Here is a 21,074-nt window from a genome sequence, read left to right on the forward strand (position 1 = left end):
AATCTCCATGCTCCAGCCAACAAACTGGGGTTTGGAGAAGCTTTCCATAACGGGGCAGTAATCCCCACCGAGCTGAATTACATCTGAAGACGCGACACCCATCAGAGAGCTCCAGCGAGGACCACCCTGCTCCACAGAACCGCTGCCCTCCCCTCCTCACTGCCTGCCCTTCCCCACGCTGCCTGCACACAAATACTCTCATTTCTTTTCCACCCTTGTGCATCTCTGTCCCGCATGGCCAGCCAGCCAGCTGCTATTCCCTGCCTGGCCAGGTAGATGGTGCTCAGCCAGCACGAAAAGGGAAATTATCCGGGCTGGAAGAATTAAGTTGCCTCTGATTAACCCAGTAACTCAACGTGGTTTCTGCCGACAGATGCGGAAGGCCCCGCTCCAGCCCCAAACAAACGGGACCGATCAGATCCTGATCATCTATTTTAGACTTTCGCCTTTCACTTCGGGCTGGAAGGTGGCAGACAAACTGGTGACAAACATGTCATCAAAACCAGTGCTTTCCCAGCTCTCATTTTCTGCTGGCAATTCACCAAGCTGACGCTTTGCCCCCCACCTTTGACCCGCTCTCCCCACACATTTCCCACAAAACCAAAACACAGCAAAACCCAGAGGAGCCGGAAAAAATTTGCCCATTTTTCCCCCTACAAAGTTGGGGGTGTGGGGGTCCGGGGGGGCACTGGCAGGGCCCCTCGTCCTGCCGGAAGCTGCTGGGTGCAGGCGGCGGGGGCGGGGGGGGGTACAGGCTTTCCATCACATCACCCCAGGGTCGCTCTCCTCTGCCGTGCCGGATGTAGGACGTCTAATATTTCTCCAGTTCTGTTTTAACACTCACACCATCTTGGGAGCAGGAAGCTTAAGCCATTTCCTGCAAGGCATTGCTCTGCCCTTCAAATACTTTCAGCTTTGGTGCAAGCTGTTTTAAAACCGAGCCTGGCAGCTGGAAGTGCGAAATCAGAGGAGGGGCTTGTCGAGGGAAAATTCAGTTTGCGAAACCTATCCAGTCCCCGCTGCCACAGAGCAGTAAAATAAATATTGCCGCAGGCAATAAAAGAGAAAAATTAATTTTGCATGTCTAAAAATGAGCAGAAAAAGCAGAAACTCAAAACAATGTTCTCTGTGTCCCTCCCAAGGGATGCAGCACTGTTGCCCAGCAGAAAGCCACAGCCATGTCCCCCCTTGTCTCTGCAGCCCGCAATTTGAGGCTTTCCCAGCTTTGCTCTTTCAGTGGAGCCCAAATGATGGCTTTGGTTTGCTCACCCTTCAAACGACCGTCCCATAGACCGTCTGTCCCACAAATGGGCTGAAATAACCCCAGAGAGACCCTTCCCACTCTTCCGAGCAGAGAAGTCAAATGTTCATTCCTTGAAGCTCCGCAGAGCAATTTTGGGCCGTGCCAGGGCAGAGCTGGAAACCCCGCAGACCCAGGTCAGCAAAGCTCAGCCCCATCCCCACGTCACCCTCTCAGCAAGGAGCAGTCACCGCTCAGCCCCATCCTTTCTCCCCCTGCCCGAGGTCACACGTGCAGAGGAAGGGTCCAGCCCTGTGCAGCATCCCGGAGAGCCCCTCTTCCAGAGAGGAGGACCCTGGCTGCGCTGCCTAAGGGTTTTTGGACAGAGCAGGACTGAGATTGAAGACTTTTGGATGGAGCCTATGCCGAGCAGGAGCAGCCAGGAAAAGGAGGGAGATAATACTCTCCTTTCTGCTTGCTCTGAAGCTAAGGACAGACACAGCCAACAGCACAAGCCCAGGGATCCCCTCTGCTACCACAACGGCTTTGCGAAGGAGATGCAGCACGAACCAGGCTGGGAGCCATGGGGCCAGGAGGGCAGCAGGGCCAGGCTCTCCTCTTGCTTCTTCCTCCTCTGCTCCTCTCTTTCATAACCTGTGATCCTTACTGCTTTCCTCTCTAACCAAACGGGGATTTAAATAAGGAGCTGGTTTTACTGCACTTCAGAGATGTGCCCAGGCGATGGAGAGGGGACGGCAGGGAGGAGCCAGATGGTGATGGAGAGCCCTGGGGCAGGAAGAGCGGCGTACACCGCTGCTGGTGACACCAGGACTAGCTTCAGCCCCAACACAAGAAAACAAATCCCCCAAGGTCCGACGCAAACACGGGCTCTGGGGAGATGCTGGATGATGGTGGCCAAGGGGGGAGGCAGACGGATGGCAGCCCATCACCTGCTGCTGTCCCTGGCTGCTCCAGCCCACATGTCACACGTTAGCACCGGTTATCTCCTCCCAGCTCTTCCTCTCCGGGCCGGGTGACATGCACGGACACGTGGCCTTGCTACAGGGAAACAAAGCCAAGCTCCAGGGCTCATGCAAAGGCCTCTGCATCACCGAGCTCCCCCCCAAAGAGCTGCTCCTTTGCAAGACTTCTCTGCCCAGGAAATGAAACCACGAAGCAGAGAGGAAACCCCAGAGCTCCTTCAGGGCCGCACAGGAACTTTCACCTCCCTACCTCAGGGCGCGCGTTCCTGGGCTGTAAATAAACTTTTATTTACTACACAAAGTAGGGCAAGGAGGACTGTTTCCCCAAGGAATGGTGGGAGGAACGTCAGCATTATGGCAGGATCTCAGATTTCATCTGACTCCACATCGCGACTCCTGGAGTCCTCAGTAGGGAACCACACAGGGCATGACAACACCTCTCCCGTGGCCACATCCCACCCAAGTACTGCTTGTCTCATCATGTCCAGTCCAAACAGGAATCTCTCTAGGGCACGGCTCTGCCCAGCCAACCTACGCCCAGGGCCGCCAGGTTTGGAGAGAGCACAGCTGAAGCAAATTCACCTCCCACATCCCACAGAGCAACATGCAACTGAGGTCCATCTTCTGCAGATGAACCATGATGGATCTAATGCTGCCCTCCTGGACCACCCGCATCTCCCTGCTCCCAGCACTGATGTGCTGCGTCATCAAGGTCTCCTCTGCATTTCAGATCACTGAACTACCTAAAGCCTGGGCATCATCCTCAGCACTCAACTGCGTCCTCTCGTCTTCTCCAAGGCCACCAAATCGGGTGTACAGGGGATCGCGGGGGCGGCATGACCCCAGGGAGGGCCTCAGCAGCCTGTGAACTCAGCCTCCCACTTCCACCCCCTTTATCTGCGCGTTGGGCTGCAGGAGGAAGCGAGTTCAGCCAGAGTTTGTCTAAACAATTATGTTTTATCAGAAAAGCTGCTCAGATCTACTCTTTTTTCCCAGGACAAATCTGGACAACTCCAAGGTAATCTCCATTCTCCTTCCTATCTGCGCAAGATGGAAGCAGGGGAGTAGGACATGAGGCAAAGAGCATCCAAACACCCCAGCAAGTGCCTGCTCCACCTCCCTCAGTATCAGCAGTCTCCATCACTCATAAATCAGGAGGCAGCATCCATCCCCACATCTGCTCCCCATACATCCAAAGTTTGCCTTCCAAATCCTTTTTTCCCCTCCAAACTACAGGTTTTTCAAATTGAAGAGAAAGCAGACTGAAGAGCAGAGTAGACTGGAGAAGGTTTTGATACAGAAACCATTTAATACCCTCCCTCTCCTCCTGGACAGCTAAGGACCTCTCTCTTTGTAGAGCACTCCAGTAAGCTGGGCAGAGCAGCTCCTCCCATCCTGCACAACCCCACTGTGCCTCTGTGATCAGGACCAGCAATTTCCTTATCATCACCCGAACCTCGAAGAAGACAGGACTCAATGCAAGGACCGAACCCGAGGCATCTTGCCACGTTCACCAGCTCCTTGTTACAAAAGGAGAAACTGGAGTGGGTTGAGGGATTCACCCGGACAATGAGCAAGTGAACAGCAAAGGCAGGATCCTGACCAGGCTCTCCTGACATCCAACCTTTTGTCATCTTCTCAGTGTTTTTCTGGCTCCCGGTCACTGAACTTATTTCCATTACAGATGGGAGTGAGTTGCCAGTGAACATCTCAAGTATGTCACGCATGAGATGGAGGACAGCAACCTCTACGCCGTAACAGCATGAGCCTGCGCATTCATAGCTTCAGAAACTGTAACCAGGGACTCATCCTGTATTTCCATGTACCAGAGCTGCAGAGAAGGGTTCAGAGGACACCACCATTTTGGTGCATCAGTAGAAAGCAGCACAGCCTCTCAGATCAGAGCAAATAACAAGCAGAGTAAACAAAAATACCCATCCAGAGTTATAACATGCAGGGGAAGCAAATACAGGCAGGGGCTCCAGCCCAAGGTGGGTAGGGCAATACCTGTGATGTCCCTCCAGATCTACCCATCACACATGAAATATGCCCCAGGTGCATTCGTGCTGGAGTTGAAAGCAATGCCCTACAATTTAAGACTTGTGAGCTACCATACAGTTGTAACTGAGAGAGCTCCTTTCAAGAGCTTCCGTATCATTAACTTTTATCATTGCCCTCTCCTCCTAGGCACCATACACTTTTGGATTCCCATCTAATCTTCTTTCCCTGAGATCTCCCCAACCCGAGCTTTTCTTTGAGAGAGGGAAGGAATTTCTGTCCCACTCCATGCACAGCAAGAGAGGAAGACAGGGGAGAAGACAGAGCCATCATAAAAAGTTAAAGTACTATTGATAAGCATCAAAGACAGTCTGATCCGTGCGCTTAAGTAAATGATTGTCCACAGCGACCTGTTTGCAGAACAACCTGACGCAAGGGGTTCGGGTCTGCTGGGGGGGCTGTCAAGCACTACTGATAACAAGGGATTAGTGGTTTGCACAGTTCTGTCCTGCTGCAACATCCCTTTTCACCTCCATCTCTTTGACTCTGGAAATAATATAGGAGGGTAAAATTTGTCTCGCCCAAACGGAGACATCTCCAGCTGAACTGATTGTGTAGGCTCTCTTTACATTCAGCAGAGAAAAATAAACGCTTTGAGGACACAATTCACACCAGCTTAAGGGAAACATCCAGACGATTAGCTCAAGTGCAGACAGCTCAAGCGAGACAGGGTGAACGCCATGCAGTATGTATGGATGAAGCCATGTGCAAGGGATCCACTGGGAACATTCCCTGCAAAGGTCTTGCTCATAGATGGACAAAGATTGAATTCACAAAGAGACAAAAGGAGGTAGGTGCTCAGCTCCCACTAAATATTTTTGGACCCCTTGGAAACACTAGCCAGGGACCACTCTAGAGCTGCACCACAAAAGCCTCTGCAGACCCAGAATTCAGAGAACACCCAGGGGCTGGTAAGACCACCCAGCTCAGACGTAGCCTGGACGCTGTTTCTTGGGTTGAAACGCTAAACATAAATCCAAGGTTATGCTTATATTTGCTAGAGCATCAACAAACTTTGAACTTCAAGGTGTTGAAAGATGCTTCGTTTCAGTCATTCTTCATCCCTGTTGTAGAAATTGCCTTTGCTATGCAAAAACCAACCCACTGCTTCCACACAGAAGAAACTGCAGACAATACAAGTCAAGGAGGAGCCAAGCAACCAAAAATCCCCATGCTGTCACTCCTGAGCTGGCACAGCAACCTTAGATGGCTTGTTAAAATTATTTGCATTTCATAAATGCGTAAACATCTGCAAAGTTTTGTTGTTTGCAAAATGTTTTGGACCAGACCCTTCAGTCCAGCTTTGTCTCTCAATATGTCCGGTACTATCTTCATGCCAAGATAAAATGAAACAATTCAAGAGAGTGAAATATTTATGCGTGTGACCCTACAGAAATCCAGGGAACTTCTACACAGAGACCCATTCAGAAGACCAATGAAATGAATGGCCCAAATTCAACTAACCCAAAGGAAAGCAGCCCTCTCCCCAAGTCCCTCCTTTAAATCCTGTAACAGATGTAAGAAAAATTGGGTCCAAAGAAGTCTGAGCACAGGCTGCAATCCAAGACCAGCTGCTTCTTCCATTTATAGCCACATTCACTTCAGCTTCATCACAGCATCTTGGACAATACAAAAGTGTCTGTGTGCCTGTTTGTTTGCTGGAGGAGTAAAGAACACAACTGGCTTGCTGTCAAGTTATCTTTTTTGCTCACCACAACTTTTGATCTTCTCAAAACAAAGTTATCACTCTATAATCTCAATTCAGTTCAAGTCCTCTTACACAGTTTATAGAGTTGGCACTGTACCCAGCCTATGGTGTCCCTTCAACTATGGGCCAACAGAAACATCTCAGGCAGTGACAGAGGTCTAGAAATAGTTTAGAAGAAAATGATTTCTTAACCACAGAAGGTTCATCACCATTGCCATTGCTTCCCTCCCCCAGCAGACAGCAGAGAAATCACAAAATGAGTGGCCAGGCCTTACTGCAGGAGATCAAAGCAAACTCTTTGTTTTATCTTGGTCAAGATAACGGATTTTATTTGCCTTATCAGCCTGTAGGATGATTAACCTAAATGTGAGAAAGCTTGAAGATGCCAAAGGAGTTGATGGGCGAGGAGCATGTTCCCCAACATGACTGCCATGGGCTCCAGACGTGCAGATACCGCAAGATAAACAGAGAAGCTCTTGGGTCTGGTTCGTACACGCCACCCTCAGCCAGGGCTGCATCTCCCATCACCTTCCAGTGTCACTTATACGTACGCAAATCCAACGGCAGGCAGGAGCGCTCACCCACGTTTCTCAGCGCATCAAAGGCACCTCTCCGCCCAGGGGCTGCCTGGAAGGCAGCGGCTGCCCCGGTTTGCATGCATGGAGGTGCAGAGCCAGGAGAGTCCTGCAGCTGCACAGGGCTCACACCCCAACACAAGGAGCACAGACCCCACGAGCCTGCAGAGAGCCGACTCTCCAGGTGCCGTGCAGTTGGTCACCTTCTGCCTGGAACAGGAGGCTTTGACCTCTACAGAGACACATCCAGCCTTAGATGCTTCCTGCAAGGTTCAGGAAGCAATGGCATAGCCCACAGACCCAGCCTAGCAATGGAAGAGACCTGCCAGGTCGTTAAGCCCAGCACCAGGAGGACTCTGCAGCTCAGCATCCACGGATTTGCCCTCTCCTGGTCTCAAATGACGTGAGGCAGGGGAGGGAAGTGGGAACTGTAATGTTTCCTATGGGAAACTATTCCTTTGCATAATGAATCTCCACTGGGGAGATCACTGCTTTCCCTATGGGTCCTCAGGGACTTCCAACAGGGCAAACGAATTCTCCGTGTGATTTCACCTGGGTCTGGCTGCCTGCGCTGAAGACTGGGGACAGGCAGGCTTGCTGCCTGGGGTGTAGCCTGCGTGGCTGGAGCACCCACATGGGACCGTGATGGCATCTATATAAACTGTGCCCGTGCAGACACAACGAATGGGACATGTGAATGCCAACATGACCAGAGCTGAACACGATGTAATGAGTTTGGGGACAGCGTTCCTGGGGGACAAAGATGTGCAGCAGAAGTACCACCACATCTACATCACCTGGCCTCCTTCCTGACATCCTCGGTGCCCAAAATACACCCCAAAAGGAACTGAGGTGCACTGGCTGCTCCCTACATAGCCAGGGACATAGTGCATGGTGGGAGAGGGAAAGCCAAAAGTGCCTGGCCCCCCTGCTGCCCTCCCCGTGCGGGCAGGAGGCCGTGCACGTGGCATCCCGGATCAGGCAGTGTCTCCGCAATGGGACGCGATCATGTCCCCCGCACATGCTCTCACTCCTTCGTTCCAAGTCACTGGCGCTGCAGGTCTCCTTTTTTCCAGATTATCTCATTTTTGGCACCTGAGTTCACAAACTGGGAGTCCGTGTTTCTCACTCAGCCCCTCCATTTGGTATCTCGGGCTGTAGGCACTTTCCCGTTAAAAATAATAACAACAACAACAACAAAAAAGACTACCCATAATCTAGCCCAAATGTGTCAGCTAGTTTTAAGGAAATGTTTCTCTACAGCTTTAATCTCTTTGTACAGTTAAATTGCTGTGCAGCTCAGGGAGCTGGAAATGATTACTCACTGCATCTCCACTCCAGCTCTGGCTTCTTCATTGCGTTAATAGTCATTCAAATCCCTCTAAACCCCCAGCTCCAGCAAGGCAGCCCAGCCCCGCGCTCGGCGTCACCCTTGCAGGACAGCGCAGAAGAAAAGTCGCCCCGAAGCTCGGGCGGCTTTGCTTCTCCATCCCTGGGTGTCCATGGCGGGATGGAGGCTTGAGGCTGTCTGGGGGAGCACTGAGCTGCAGCCTCCACCACAGCTTCCCCAGCACACAGCAACGGGTCCCTGGTTTTCGGATACGGCCTTTGCAAGGAGCTCTGTGGATCTGAAAGCTTGCTCGCTTTATTTTTTTTTTTTTTTTTTTTTTTATTTTAGCTCAACTCTACGGGAGCCTTTAAAATAGCAAGTTCTAAAGAAAAGGCTTTCCATAGGGGTCCCAAGGCTGGAAAAAAAAGTGAAAAAGTTGAATTGCTTCACCCTCCTGATGTCCCCTTGCTTGTTGTGCAGCAAAAGAAGTAGGGACCCTGCTGCTTTTTACAAGGCGCCTGGCACCCTGCATGGCTGTCCCAAAGGGGGGGCATCAGGCAGCAATGAGAGAAAGACTCCAAAAAGCTGGAAGCTCAGACATGGTTCAGACCGTTTTGCACATCACTGTGGATCAGTGCAGAGACGCGCTTCATCCAGGCTGATGGATGTGACATTGCAGAGGAAGGTCAAGTCCCTGTTTTAAGTGAAGGTTCCCATTATTCATTATATCTGCCTTGATTTATCTAACCAAGCTCCTGGGCATCCTTGCGAGAAAGGACCTTGAGGGAGGAGAACTGTGGCCCTACCAGTTGCCAAGAGCAGGAAAATGGGGCGAGGGCAGGAGCAGGCAGCAGAGCCACGGTGGAAAGCGTGCCTTGCTGGCAGTGTGCCGTCCCTGGGGCAACGTGACCGCAGCAGCTTGTGTCAGAGACAAAAAGGATCATCAGATCAAACTGGCTTCCATTTCTCATCTGGGATCGCTCCTCATCTGTCACCTGAGATCCCAGCACTGAGCCTTCCCCACAAATACAAACAGGTTCAGATCTGGGGGGAGCCGAGATGGAGTATTAAACTGACGAGGAAAACGTTAACTTTTCTGGGACCAACAATGCCTTCCCCCCTGACCCCGACCACCACCGGATTGCAAGGAACAACAGAAGAACATGGCATTCAACCACACATGCACAGCGTCAGCGACGGGAGGCACCAGTGGAAGGGGACGCTCAGGCAGGAGGACGTGGCAGGATGAGCCATGATGGGCTCAACACGGCTATTCCCGAGGATTGGCCTGCCCCACATCCAGCTCGGGGAGAGCCCTCAAGATCCCTCCTTTGTGAAGGGCCAGCGGATGTCTCCAAATGAAGTATTGCTGCTCTCACAACGATTCCCCTTTCCTCTCCTGGGCAGCCATGCTCAGCCTGCCATGGTGGAAAGGAGCCTGGTGAGGCTGCCCCCCTGCCCAGGGCCGTGAGGGACATCCCAGGCAAAGCCACTGCTTCAGAGCAAGCCAGGGAGGAGGAAGAGGGTCAGAAGCAGGAGGCGATGGGGGCTGAGCAAGCCAGCACCCCACCGGCTGCAACGCCAGCAAGGGTCACCGAAGCAGGACCCGGCCACCGCACCGGTCCCGCAAAGGCAGCAGGATGGCAGCCCGGGCAGCCGGGGGCACAGCCACCTGCCTCAGCCCCCTCCTGCCATGCCGGCTCCTCAGCGCGGAACCAGCTCCGGCCATGCTGGGGCGGGCACCGCGCGCCCTGCTCAGACCTGCCCTCCCGGCGCAAAGGCAGGAACGGCCTCAGCCGCCAGCTCCAGCCTGGGCCAGTGCCCCAGGGCTGGGAGTGAACCGCTGCCCACGGCAGGAGCTCGGGAGAGGTTATCACCACCCACGGGTGGTGGTCATATTTGGATATTAAGATTTGGTAAGTCCTACACAGTGAAGACAGACTCCTGAAGTCTCCGAGGCTGCGGGTTCAGAAACAGCACTTCCCTTCACCTTTTTTTTATGTTTATTTTTAATTGCTTGTGCCTCTTTCTGCCCTTTGCGTATTCTCCCCTTGCCTACACCCACTGCACAACCCTGCTCAGATTTCTCTGGACGACTCTGACTATAGCAATCCATGTCGCCCAGTCATCCCATCACATTTCCTTGTCCCAGCTGGGGAGCACCAGCCACCTTGGGGACATGAAGTCCAGCTTTGCCCAGGATGCTGGTGCAGTGGTACATCGCACCCGTGATGTGCACCCGCGTCCCGTTTCCCTATCACCAATGGCCCAACTCAGCGTTAAACCTGCAGAAGCGCAGCCAATGCTCCCCAGGGAGTGCAGGAGAGCGTGAGAAGGACTCAAAGAGGGAGAATAGGGATGGGGAGGAATATTTCTTGCTCTTCTGCCCCACAAAGACACCTCCTGCCCTCCTCCCACCTTGAGAACCACGGCTCCAGAGCGGGCTCAGCCCACACCACCAGCCGCGCCGCCCTAACGAAGCTCAGCACTATAATTATTCCTTTCCTTTGTGGTTTGCTCTGAACTGCCGAGCTCTCGGCAATTGCCCTTCTCCGACCGGCCTCTTCCTGCACAACACGCTCTCCTGCATACCTTCGGCAGCAGGACGAGAGGTTAAGGGCAAGGCAGCTGGGCCCCGGCAGCTGGGGGAAGGCAAGTCCCAGCACAGGGCTGAGGGCAGCTGGAGGCAGCTGTCTGCATCCCCTGCTCAGCTGTTTGCGCTGGAGAGCCACCGAGCAACGGGATCGAGGGGCACCCAGTGCCATGGGAGCATCTCTCGGGTGCCCCAAACCCTGGGAGCAGCGAGAGAGAGCAGGACTTCATGCCACGTGATGCCTCTGCTGCAGACATCAGGGAGCCAGCATTTTCACTTGGGGGGTTGTGGTGGGGCCAGAGCTGCAGTGGAGCTGGCGAGCGTCAACAACATGTCTGCACCCATCCACAGGGCTCCCTGAGGGTCCCTGCGCAGCCTCCCCAAAACTCCTCCATGTGCTTACACCAACGACAAGGAAAGATGCCATCCACCTGCCCAGCATCACTCTAGGGTGGGTGTTGTGGACCAAGCGGAGGCGTGCCCTGAAACAGGGTCCTGCATGACAGCAGCCCAGGGCAACCTCGAGTCATGGTGATGGAGGAAGTTGGAGATAACTGGGAAGGGGACACGGGCTCTGGCAGTGACTCTGGGCTGTCCGTCCGTGCTGACACGGAGGAAGGAGGAGCCGGAGCCCTCCCTACCCCTTGTACTTTGTCTCCTGGCTCTTCTTGGAGACATTTAGACTGAAAGCCCCTTTTGTACCAGTACCAAGGGCTGGCTCGCTCTGCAAGGCAGACCCCAGACAGCTGGGCTCTTGGGTAAAACTCATCCCCAGCAGCTGTCCTGGGCTTCTGGAGTCCTTTTTGATGCAAAGGGCCCTCCCTCTCCCCCCCAGGCAGCTGGGGGATTCAGCAGCTTAGATGGTCTTCTGTTCTTAAAGTGCCCAACCATCCACCATTCAGAGCTTGGGAAGAAGCTCAGAGCAGCCCAAACCCAGCAGGGTGAGGCCGAGTACCCACCCACGGGAGAAGATGGGCCTCCTGGGCACCATGCACGTGGCGGCTGGGGACAGAGAGCCCATAAGGGAGACCCAGGCTGAACCCCATCACTGGGCTGGGTCTTAGAGTTCAGCCATGCCCAGCTGGAGTTGGACCAACCTGCTCCCTGCTGGAGGCGTTTGTCCACTCTTGAAAACCCAGCTTAGAAAAGCCACACCTAAGCCATACACATGCACAGTGAGAGAAACCCACTCAAGTCTTACGGGTTCAATATCAGCTCCACCACTGACTCCTGATTTGATTTTAGACCATGCACACACCCCAAAACCTGGCCTCTCCGCAGACCCAGTTACTGCCCTGTGACCGGGGAGAGGAGATGGAGCAGGGGACCATCCCATGGTGGGGCGAGACAAGGGTGCGTAGTCCAGCTCCGGGGCCAGGTATGGACCTCCCAGGTCCTGGCTTGGCCACCACATGCCATCCCACAACCCCTGGGGAGAGGCACAGGGTGGGGAGGTGGTGCCCTCCAACTGACCGCTGCATCCCTCGCAGGAGAGAGCTCGTGGGTGATGGGGAACAGAAAAATAATTAACAGGCCAGAAGAGGAAAAAAAAAAAAAAACTCCAAAACATCAGGGAGAATAAATGACAGCTGGTGGGGGAGGGAAGCTGGCTTTAATACAGGATTAATCGAAAACAAGATAGAGCTAATATAAGCCAGGGCTCCAGTTTAATAGTGGCTCTGGTCCATGTTATTAGACTTTGGCTCCAAGGCCAAAAAACCCTGACTCCTGCTAATGAAGAGGCGGTTTCTGCCCCACAACCATAAGCAACAACACTAAACAACAAGCCATCACAACAATGCTTCCACAACCACCGCCTCTCCAGCACCTCAGAGGCTTTTCTAGATGCTGCACAGGCGGGTGTGTCCGCACACGGGGCCTGAGCTGGCAGAATTGTCATTTTCTGCAAGCACCCAGGCTTTTGGCATTTTCTTTTTTATTTCCTTATAGGCTTGATAGCATTTTTTATTCAAACTGACAGCTCTTTCAGCCAGGATAAACCCAAAGATAACAGCCATGTATGTAGACACATCTGAGCACAGATGCAAGACCAGCCTCGAAAGGCATCACCACCAGAACCAAAAGGGCAGCGTACAACACTCAGCATCCCCGCATGGGCTCTGAGCCCGCAGCAAGGGACGAAGGCAGGTATCAGCCAGCGTCTCACCCAAGCAGCCGCCCGGAGCTGTACTCACCTTCTTCTCTCTTTGGTGGGCTCTCCATCAGCGCCGGCTGCGGCTTTGGCTCTGCCTGGGGAGGCTGGGTGGCCAGGGGAGGCTCCGAGCTCTCCACTTGCCGCGCCGGTGGGGCTGGGACCTCGGCAGCCTTCGCTACCTGAATTTCCACGCGCTTGGTGGCCGTGTCGGGCACAGGAGCGCTGGCTGTCTCAGCTCTCCGCTGGGGCATCTCAGGGATCTTTGATGCTGGCGCCTCCACCCTCCGGAGACCCGGCTCCTGGGGCTTGCCGAGGGTGATCTCAGTCCTCCTTGGGGTGGGCTCCGGGGGTTTGTGCCCCAGCACATCTGCTCTTTTGAGGCCAAACCTCGACAACCCTGAGGTGGAGTTTTCCACCTGCTTGGATGAGATGTCAATGGAGATTTCTGTTCTTCTGGACACCGGCTCGGGCAGTTTGGGTCCAGAGAGCTCCACTCTCCTCAGAGAGGGCTTGGGTGATCTTTGGCCTGCGGGGTCCACATGTCGAGTGGATGGCTCCGAATTCCTGGCGCCGAGTTCCTGAAACTTCTGTGTGGAGCTGGACACAGTGGACCTGAGGAGGGGGTTCGGGGTCCGTCTTTGTGGGGTGGAGGAATTTGAAGATTGATCTACCTCCTCAACCTCAAAAGATCTTTTCAGAGCTGAAAAACATGAAAAGGAGTTCAGAATTTAGTTACCATCCACCTGAGCATCCCAAGAGAGGCTTACAGACACTGCCTGAGGCTCATAACCCCACTCCTGCTCCTCCACCTGAGGGTTCATAAACCCATTTAAAGCAAGTGGGCACTGAGGGCCAGGCTCTGCCTCTTCAGGCAAGTTAGAAACCCAGTAACAAAACTGGAACCAGAGCCAGGAAATTCAACCCCAGAGTAGAAACCATCCCCACGCTGCCCTCCATCCCACCCGCACCCCATGCGTGCTCAGAGGGGAGCAGAAGGCCCCATTGTGGCACAGCAGAGCAGAACGCGGCACAGGACTCGGTGGCAGCCAACAACCCATCTCCCAACACCTCCCTTTCCTCCTCGCATCCGAAGGATGAGCAGACAAACACAGGCTTCCCGGTGAGCGCTACCAGCGAAATCCAAGTCAGGAATGTGAAATCAATCCTAGGAGAGCACCAAATCCATACAAGTGCAGCAACATAAAGGTGGCAGCCACAGAAGCTCATATCCTTGAAAACAATCCTAGAGATCACCTGGGCCAAAGACTGAAGTGCTTTCAAAACATTGACATGAGACCCCAATGCAAGGAAGGGACCAACTGGGAGGCCTTAGGGACATCCTAAAACCTGAACATCATCATCCCCATTTTACCAACGGGGAAGTCAGGAGGCAAAGAGAGACAGAAGCAACATCAGATTGGATGTTCCAATTTACACGTGAAGAGGCAGCAGAGTCCAATCTTCATCGAGCCCCAGCACCGCACAGGACCTGCCCCCGCACTCTCAGCTGCAGTAGAGCAGACGCACAGGTCACCCCCGCACAGCGGAGCGGCACTCAGACAAATGCCCGTCGTTCGGGTCTGCCCATCACACGGGTCCCCCCAGCACGCAGAGCTCCCCGGTCAGGCAGGCTGCGCAAGAATGAAACCCCCAAACCCCCCGAGCCAGGAACGTGTCTAAGGAAACCTGACGGATGCTGGTGTCAGACCCCTCAGCTCGGGGGCACAAAGCATCACCAAAGGAGGCCTCCATCTGTGGAGGGATGCTCCCCGTCCCAGCTGCCTGACCGCGCCCTGGCTCACACCTGGACGGCCATGTGTCCCCCACGCAGCGCTTCCCATCCCACTCTAGCCAGACCTCGCTAAAGGAGTAGAAGCCCTTAAGCCCATCAGACCCCCTGCTCCGCACAGGAGCCAGCCAGCTGGAAACAAAGGGCTGAACTTCACGGGAAGGGGGGGAAACACAGAGAACCGCTGCTGGATCCCATCCAAATGCCACAGGCTGCCCACACCCCCATGCCCCCCAGCACCCAGCCAGGCGCGGGGTCGGGACAGGATGAGGCACAGCCCGGGGGTCCCAAAGCAGCCCCATGAAGCAAGGCTGAGCCAGCGTGGTGACAGCCTCAGCGTGGGGCGGCTATGCTGCTGACGACCAGCACAAGCATCAGTAATGAATTCACCCATCCTTTACATCAACAGGACAATATCAACGAGATTTAGCCTTTCAAAACCTGGGCTTGAGATCACACAGGATGCCAGGAGTGGGGGTGCAGGGAGGGGGAAGACTGGAGCACAGCCTTCCCTCTTCCAGGGTCGCCCACCCACCCCAGCCACCCCTGGGGTGGAGCTGGAGAAGAGCCACCACGCAGGAAGCACATCCTCTGCTCCGCGGGGCTGCTCCGACCCCCCGGAGCAGGGCCAGGGGGCCTGGGGACCCGGGGACCCTCCATCTCTCGGACACATCCGTTCGCTGGAGAGGAGCCATCTGGCGCGGCTGGGTCCAGCCGGCGGGACGGGGGGCTGTCCACGTGGCAGCCGCCCCGGCTCTGCTCCGCCAGCAGATTGCAAACGCGGCTGCTGACACCCGCCACCCCTCTGCTCCAGGCAGCAGATGCGGCTGCCTCCGTCCTGGGCAGCAGGGGCTGGGGACAGCGATGGCCCCTCCGAGGGGTCCCAAAGGTGCTGGTGAGGAAAGCAAGACCCTCGGAGCTGGGGATCACATGTCAGACAAGCCACGAAACGGGGAGGCACACAAGGGTTAAAGTGTTAGGATACAGGCTTTGGGCTGCTTTCCCTTTTGGGGGGGGGAATACCCAAAACCTGCTAAATATGAATGCCAGGCTGCAAAACCAGCCAGAACGGGCACCGCAGAGGCTGGGACCGGGACCCTCCCCAGGACGCTCCGTATTACTGACCCCGCAAAAGCCCCTCCCGGGAGCCCCTCTGTGCTCGGGGACAGACAGACGTGGGCATGGACACACACTCACGCCCCCCAGCTCTGGTTTAGACCCCGGCACAGGAACCGCTGGGAAGCCACGGCTCCCCGTGAGGGGGTCCCGGCCAGCGTGGGCAGGGAGGGACGCACGGGGCAATTCACCCTCGCTATTAACCGGATGGAAACGGCACCGTGGCTGCTTTATGGCTACGAAGAGAGGAAAGCACCGAAGCACAACACATAACATCCACCATGTAAAAACCAGGAAGGGCCCCATGAAGTGCACTTAGTGACAAAATGGTCTGTCCTGCGACTCAAAAATATTCAGGCATTGTCAGAAGGATGGAGGGAAGCAGTAAAGAAAAATAAAGATGTTTTTCCTCCATTTTATCTGCTCTGTTTTCTGAATCCCGTGGAGCCCTCCCAGCCACGTCACCGCTCACTTGCAGAGGCGAGATGCTCTCTGCGGCGATCTCTGCCCCCGTCTGTGCTTGGCACATCTCGTGCACTGCAGGTCTGCATCTAAGTCTTAGTTACCAGCACCCCCAGAACAACTAACTAAAAAAAAGTCCCACACTTGAGAGCTGCTCCAAAGTGTCCAAAACTCTCAGGTCTCCAAAACTGAGCTGGAGCTCAGACTCTCCAGCACAGACTTCTCTATCATTTTACTTCTCCATCACATCCTTAATCCAGAAAAGCACATTTTAGCTATTTTTTTCCCAAATTCCCAAGTTTAAAACAATGCACCAGTCAAGTCCAGTTTGCATCTTGCAAGAAAACAAAGGGAGCGGAAGGGACGACCCGACGGGGAGCCTTTCCCCGGCCTCCAGCAAAGCCGGGTGGGCAAGAGCAGTGGAGGACACGACCCGGCCAGGCGCTGCTAGCTCCCTGATGGATGGGATCTCAGTTTTGTCCACTTCAGGCTTTTAAAACCTGCTTGTCACTCCTCCAGCCAGCCAGCTCAGCCTCATTTTATTCCCTTCAACAAAGCAGCCTAATAACCTCATGACAGATGTGTCTGGAGGAACAGTTTGAAAGTAAATGCTCTCAAGGAACCCGATAGCAAAGGAAACGCTGGTGAGCATCCTTCCTTAACAAACATCCCTCTGGAAATTTCTCAATACCAAGTAGTTTGGGGATTTCTTTTTGACCCGATAACGAGCTTTGGATACAAACAGCCCTGCTGACCTCCAGGGTTCATTGCATGAACCACATCCACCATCTCAGCTCCTTTCAGTCCCCCTGCCACTCGCTACTGCCAAAAGAAATGCTGGCATCAGCGACCGGCTGGTGGGTCATTCGATGGCAATGCTGGAACTGCTGCACGTGGTCCTTTCTTTTGACCTCAGACCTCTCGAAGTGCCCCAAGCCTAGGGCAAACCTGCCCAACGCCACCAGCAGTGTCTTTCTGGAGCACAGCCATCTCCTGCCCTTATTGAAGGGCTGGACTGAATACAACACCCAAAAATGGCTTTTTTCCAGGTCTTTCTGGGCCCTGCTGCACAAAGGAGAAAAAGGTCAAAGCCCAGACACAAAGGGGTTCAAAAAGCCTAAGAAAGAGCTGTGAAACCATGATTACAGCCGCAGGAAACTCGAGCCATCCCAATAACACCTCCCGTGCCGGTGCTGTGGTCCTGACGGGCAGTAAGGTGGCACCGAGGGGCTGGGCAAGGAACCATCACCCCAAGGGAGGGCTGGAAATGGCTCAGCACAGTTTCTGGCAGCAAAATCACGAGGACCCCCAGTTCCCAGTGGCATTCCCTCCCCAGTGGTGTCACTGATTTGCCTGGGGACAACCCAAGAGCTTTCCCACCCATGGCTCTCTGCGGGATGGGATGTCCACCTCGTGCCTCTGGTTGCACGGGGATTTTGGTACCCAGCTTGTCCTGCCGGCACATTTAGCCACTGCTCTGAGTCCGGAGTGGCCTGGAGAAGGTCAAACATCCCAGGCATGAGAAAGGAGAGGGACCGTGACCCACAGGGTTTGCGTTTCCACCTCCGAGACAGAGACCCACTGCCACGAACATGATCCTCAGGGATGCCACCTTCAGCAATGGTGGCCCTCGGTGGGACCAAGCACAGCTGCAGCTCCCCTGCTCAGCATCGCCTCTCTCCTGCTCCTTGCACAGAGAAGAGAGAAGGACCTCAGGAAGCAAAACAACTCTCAAAAAAAGAGAAAAAGCTTAAAAATAGCCTGTCCTGCCCAGAGCCAAGAAAGGAAAGTAAACAGCCTCTGCTCCAGATGACCCTCCTCCCGGCTTCCTGCGGGGAAGCTGGCGTATTCATTACAACAACAGGGGCCGAAGGCAGGGCAGCGCTGCGGGGACCCGCACCCCGCTCCCACCCACGCGGTGCCAGGGTCCCACGCTGGCAGTCATGGCTAATGCTCCGGGTCCTTCTGGGGCTTCAGGTCCACATGTCCCTGACACCCTGGGCCAAGGTGTCCCCGCCCCGAGCAGGGTCCGGGATGGCCACGCTGCAGGGTTATCCCCACTGTGATATTTTCCAGGGGATTTTCGGCGCTAGCAGGGCTTCCCCAGCCCCACCAGCAGCATCCGATCTGCTGGCCGGTGTTGGAGGCAGCTGGCAGGGAAAGAGGCGGAGGTGCCGAGCATCGCCCTTCCTTCTCTTCCTCTGGAGGTGCATACGCCATGGGGCGTGAGCACAAAATGGTGTTACCATTGACATGCGCTTCCTTTTAACCAATTCCAAAGCAATTCAGGCAGCTCTGGCTCAATCCACCATTGCTGAAGGCAGCAGCTCCCCTCCCACAGCAGGGAAAACCCAAAATCCCCTAAAATGAGATTTCCAAGCGCTACCTTTCAGATGCAACCTCTGCCCCTGCCAGCCTCTGCCCACAACCATCGTACCTGGGCCAGGAACCACTTGCTGCAGTGTCCCTTTGGGGACCAGACCTTTGCAAACCCCTCGAGGTAGCGGCGTTTTGCTCAGCATCACGCAGCCATGGCCCTGCTCTGCAGGGCCAGCTTTCAAAACATACCAATATTAATCCTGGCAGATGAGGGAGGCGCGGGCTTTCCGAGATGGCACCTGCTGCAGGCAGCTCTGCTGGCTGCACACAACAGCAGCAGCTCCCGCAAACCCGCAGTCTTGACCCAAACACGGTCCCTGCCAGCCAGGCGTTTTGGGGCAAGGAACGCATGCCTTCATCCCCAGCTCAAACGCTCCCCAAGCAAGCACAGGGCCTGAGAAGTGGCAAAATATTTATGCATCTTTCTATTTTGTGCTGCAGTGCTGGGGATGTCTGCTCAGCGCGGTGCTGCAAACTGCCGGTCGCCCCACGGCCAGGCACCAGCAGGTCACACGCCACCAGTTAAAGCTGCTCTTCAGGGATCTTGCAAATTGGGAAGAGGGGGTAAAAGTCTGGTTCAAATCCCACTAGCTCATATGACAGCCAAGATTTTTCCGGAAAAGTCACAAGCAAGTGGCATGGCCGGGACCTCATATCTACACGCTCCTCTCCCAGAAGGCAAGTCCCTCCTTGGGGGTCCCTGCCAAGCCAAGGGCGCCCAGATGCCGTGAAGGGCTCTGGCTCCTGCCCAAGGGCCCCACATCTCCTGGTGGGAAGCACCGGGGTTACCCGGCACGTCGTCCACCATGGCTCATCCTGTTCCACAGTCCGGGTCTGGGCACCCCGTGGGACCCAGGGTGGGTCAACGAGGGAACATCTGCTCCTTCTTTCTTCCCTTTTTAAACAGAATACCCCAAGTAACAGTCAAGGGGATGCTTTATACAAGGAAACCTCTATGCACAGAACTCGGGAGGAGACCAAAATAAACAGCGAGGGATGCTGGCTCCTCCGGGACCTGCTTCACAACTGGAGCCTCGGGCTCTGCCACGGCCGCAGCGCCCAACTGCTTCCCATTAAACATCCTCTGCCCCTCAGGTGGTCTCCGTAACCCAGGGGTTACGTTTGCTTGCTTGCTTAAGCACGGAAAGCTTTTCTTGCGTTTTTCGACACATAAGAGCCTTATGGGACCAGGGCAGCCAGGCACCCTGTTATTTCACACGATACAATGGTACCATTTGAGAGCACTGACTTTCTCTAAACTGCTACCAGATGGTCACCTCCTGTTCCCGGGGAGGAAAGAGGGGGAGGCTGCAGGTCTCATCTTTCAAGGAGCCCTTGGAAACCCAACATAGCATTAACCACTCATGGCCCTTAAAACTTCCCAGACCCCTGTCACCAGGCAGCAGGACGCTCACGGCAGTTTTCTGGCCCAACTCTAGTGCAAAAAGCGTGTTTGCCCACGTTACCACAGGGCCACCTGGGTTTGGCTTATCCAAACCCACCGTCCGTGATGCCGTTGAATAGCTGCCGCCATCCGTAACAGAGGTGGATGCATTTTAATGAACTAAAGACTCAGTTACAGGGACAAGTAGGATGTTCTTCATGTATCTATAGGGTCTATACACACTGTATATTAAACCTAAAGGTCCCGCAGCAGAAGAGGAAGGGAGCTGCAACCCTGCTGTAGGGCCAGAGCAGGATACCTCTATCCCATCCTCAACAATAAGGTGCTCCCAACTGCACTGAGCCCCTCAGTGGGGTCAAAAACACGAGGCTGAGACAGGAAATTCATTGGCAATGCGGGCAGCAAGCGATGCGACACACGCTGGCGGGGCTTTGTGACTACACCAACAGCTTCAAAATGGCACGAGAAATTCAGATCCCCTCTTACATCTGGGGAAATTAAGGCAGGAAACTTTAGAAGCACCTTTGCCGAAGCTAGCGGTCATCCAACATAAGAGAGAAGAGAAGTCAGGGTTGCGGGATGCTTGCGCCAGGAGGTTTCACACCTTTCTTTTACCAGTAAACCAACCCTGTTGCAATACATACATATAGACACGTATATAAAAATATATATATAATGGCAATCTGCTGTTGTAGCATGACTCTCACGCTATCCTAGATCAGGTTATGAATGGTTTATGCACAAATAAATCCTTTTTCTGACTTTACAAACAGCATTCAAAAGAAGTTGCAATAGATTGCATGGTCTGACACATAAATTGCACGTAGAAGATAACGCTGGCAATGTGCTGTCAATATGCAGTGCCTTCCTGAACTGTGCAAATGGTACCAAGAGCTGAATTATGGAGGAAATTTGGGGATAAATGCAAGTTCAGGGCTCTGACATTAACTGAAGCTTTTCAAGCAGCATTTCACTCACACGCAGTAAGCTACAAAGACAGCCTGAGACCGATGCAGCAAACCCCTCATTTACCAGAAATCAACGTGCAAAAGCAAAGTCGGGACTAAGAATAGAAAAAAATACAATCCACACTCAGATTAATTCAAAATCCCAGCTTCCCAGTCCCTATAATGCAGTTCTAGAAAGGTTTTAGCTTTGATTCTCCATTACACTTTGGTTTATATAACCATTAACCCTCAGCAAAATGCTTCCAGATCGGACAAGTATATTTTACATCCCTTATATTCATTTCATACTTGTACAGAAAATTACATAAAATAC

General features: G+C 54.0%; 1 protein-coding gene across 4 annotated transcripts in view; it reads right to left on the minus strand.

Annotated features, from left to right (window-relative positions):
* SEPTIN9 (septin 9) overlaps positions 1-21,074 on the minus strand; it is a 146,034-nt gene that overhangs the window by 48,481 nt on the left and 76,479 nt on the right. For all 4 annotated transcript variants that reach the window (XM_076353489.1, XM_076353491.1, XM_076353488.1 and 1 more), the window contains one exon: positions 12,683-13,342. In XM_076353489.1, the coding sequence (XP_076209604.1) occupies positions 12,683-13,342 (660 nt within the window). The remainder of the gene's footprint in view (positions 1-12,682; positions 13,343-21,074) is intronic.

This window comes from Aptenodytes patagonicus, chromosome 16 (assembly GCF_965638725.1).
Source record: "Aptenodytes patagonicus chromosome 16, bAptPat1.pri.cur, whole genome shotgun sequence".
Classification (NCBI taxonomy): domain Eukaryota; kingdom Metazoa; phylum Chordata; class Aves; order Sphenisciformes; family Spheniscidae; genus Aptenodytes; species Aptenodytes patagonicus.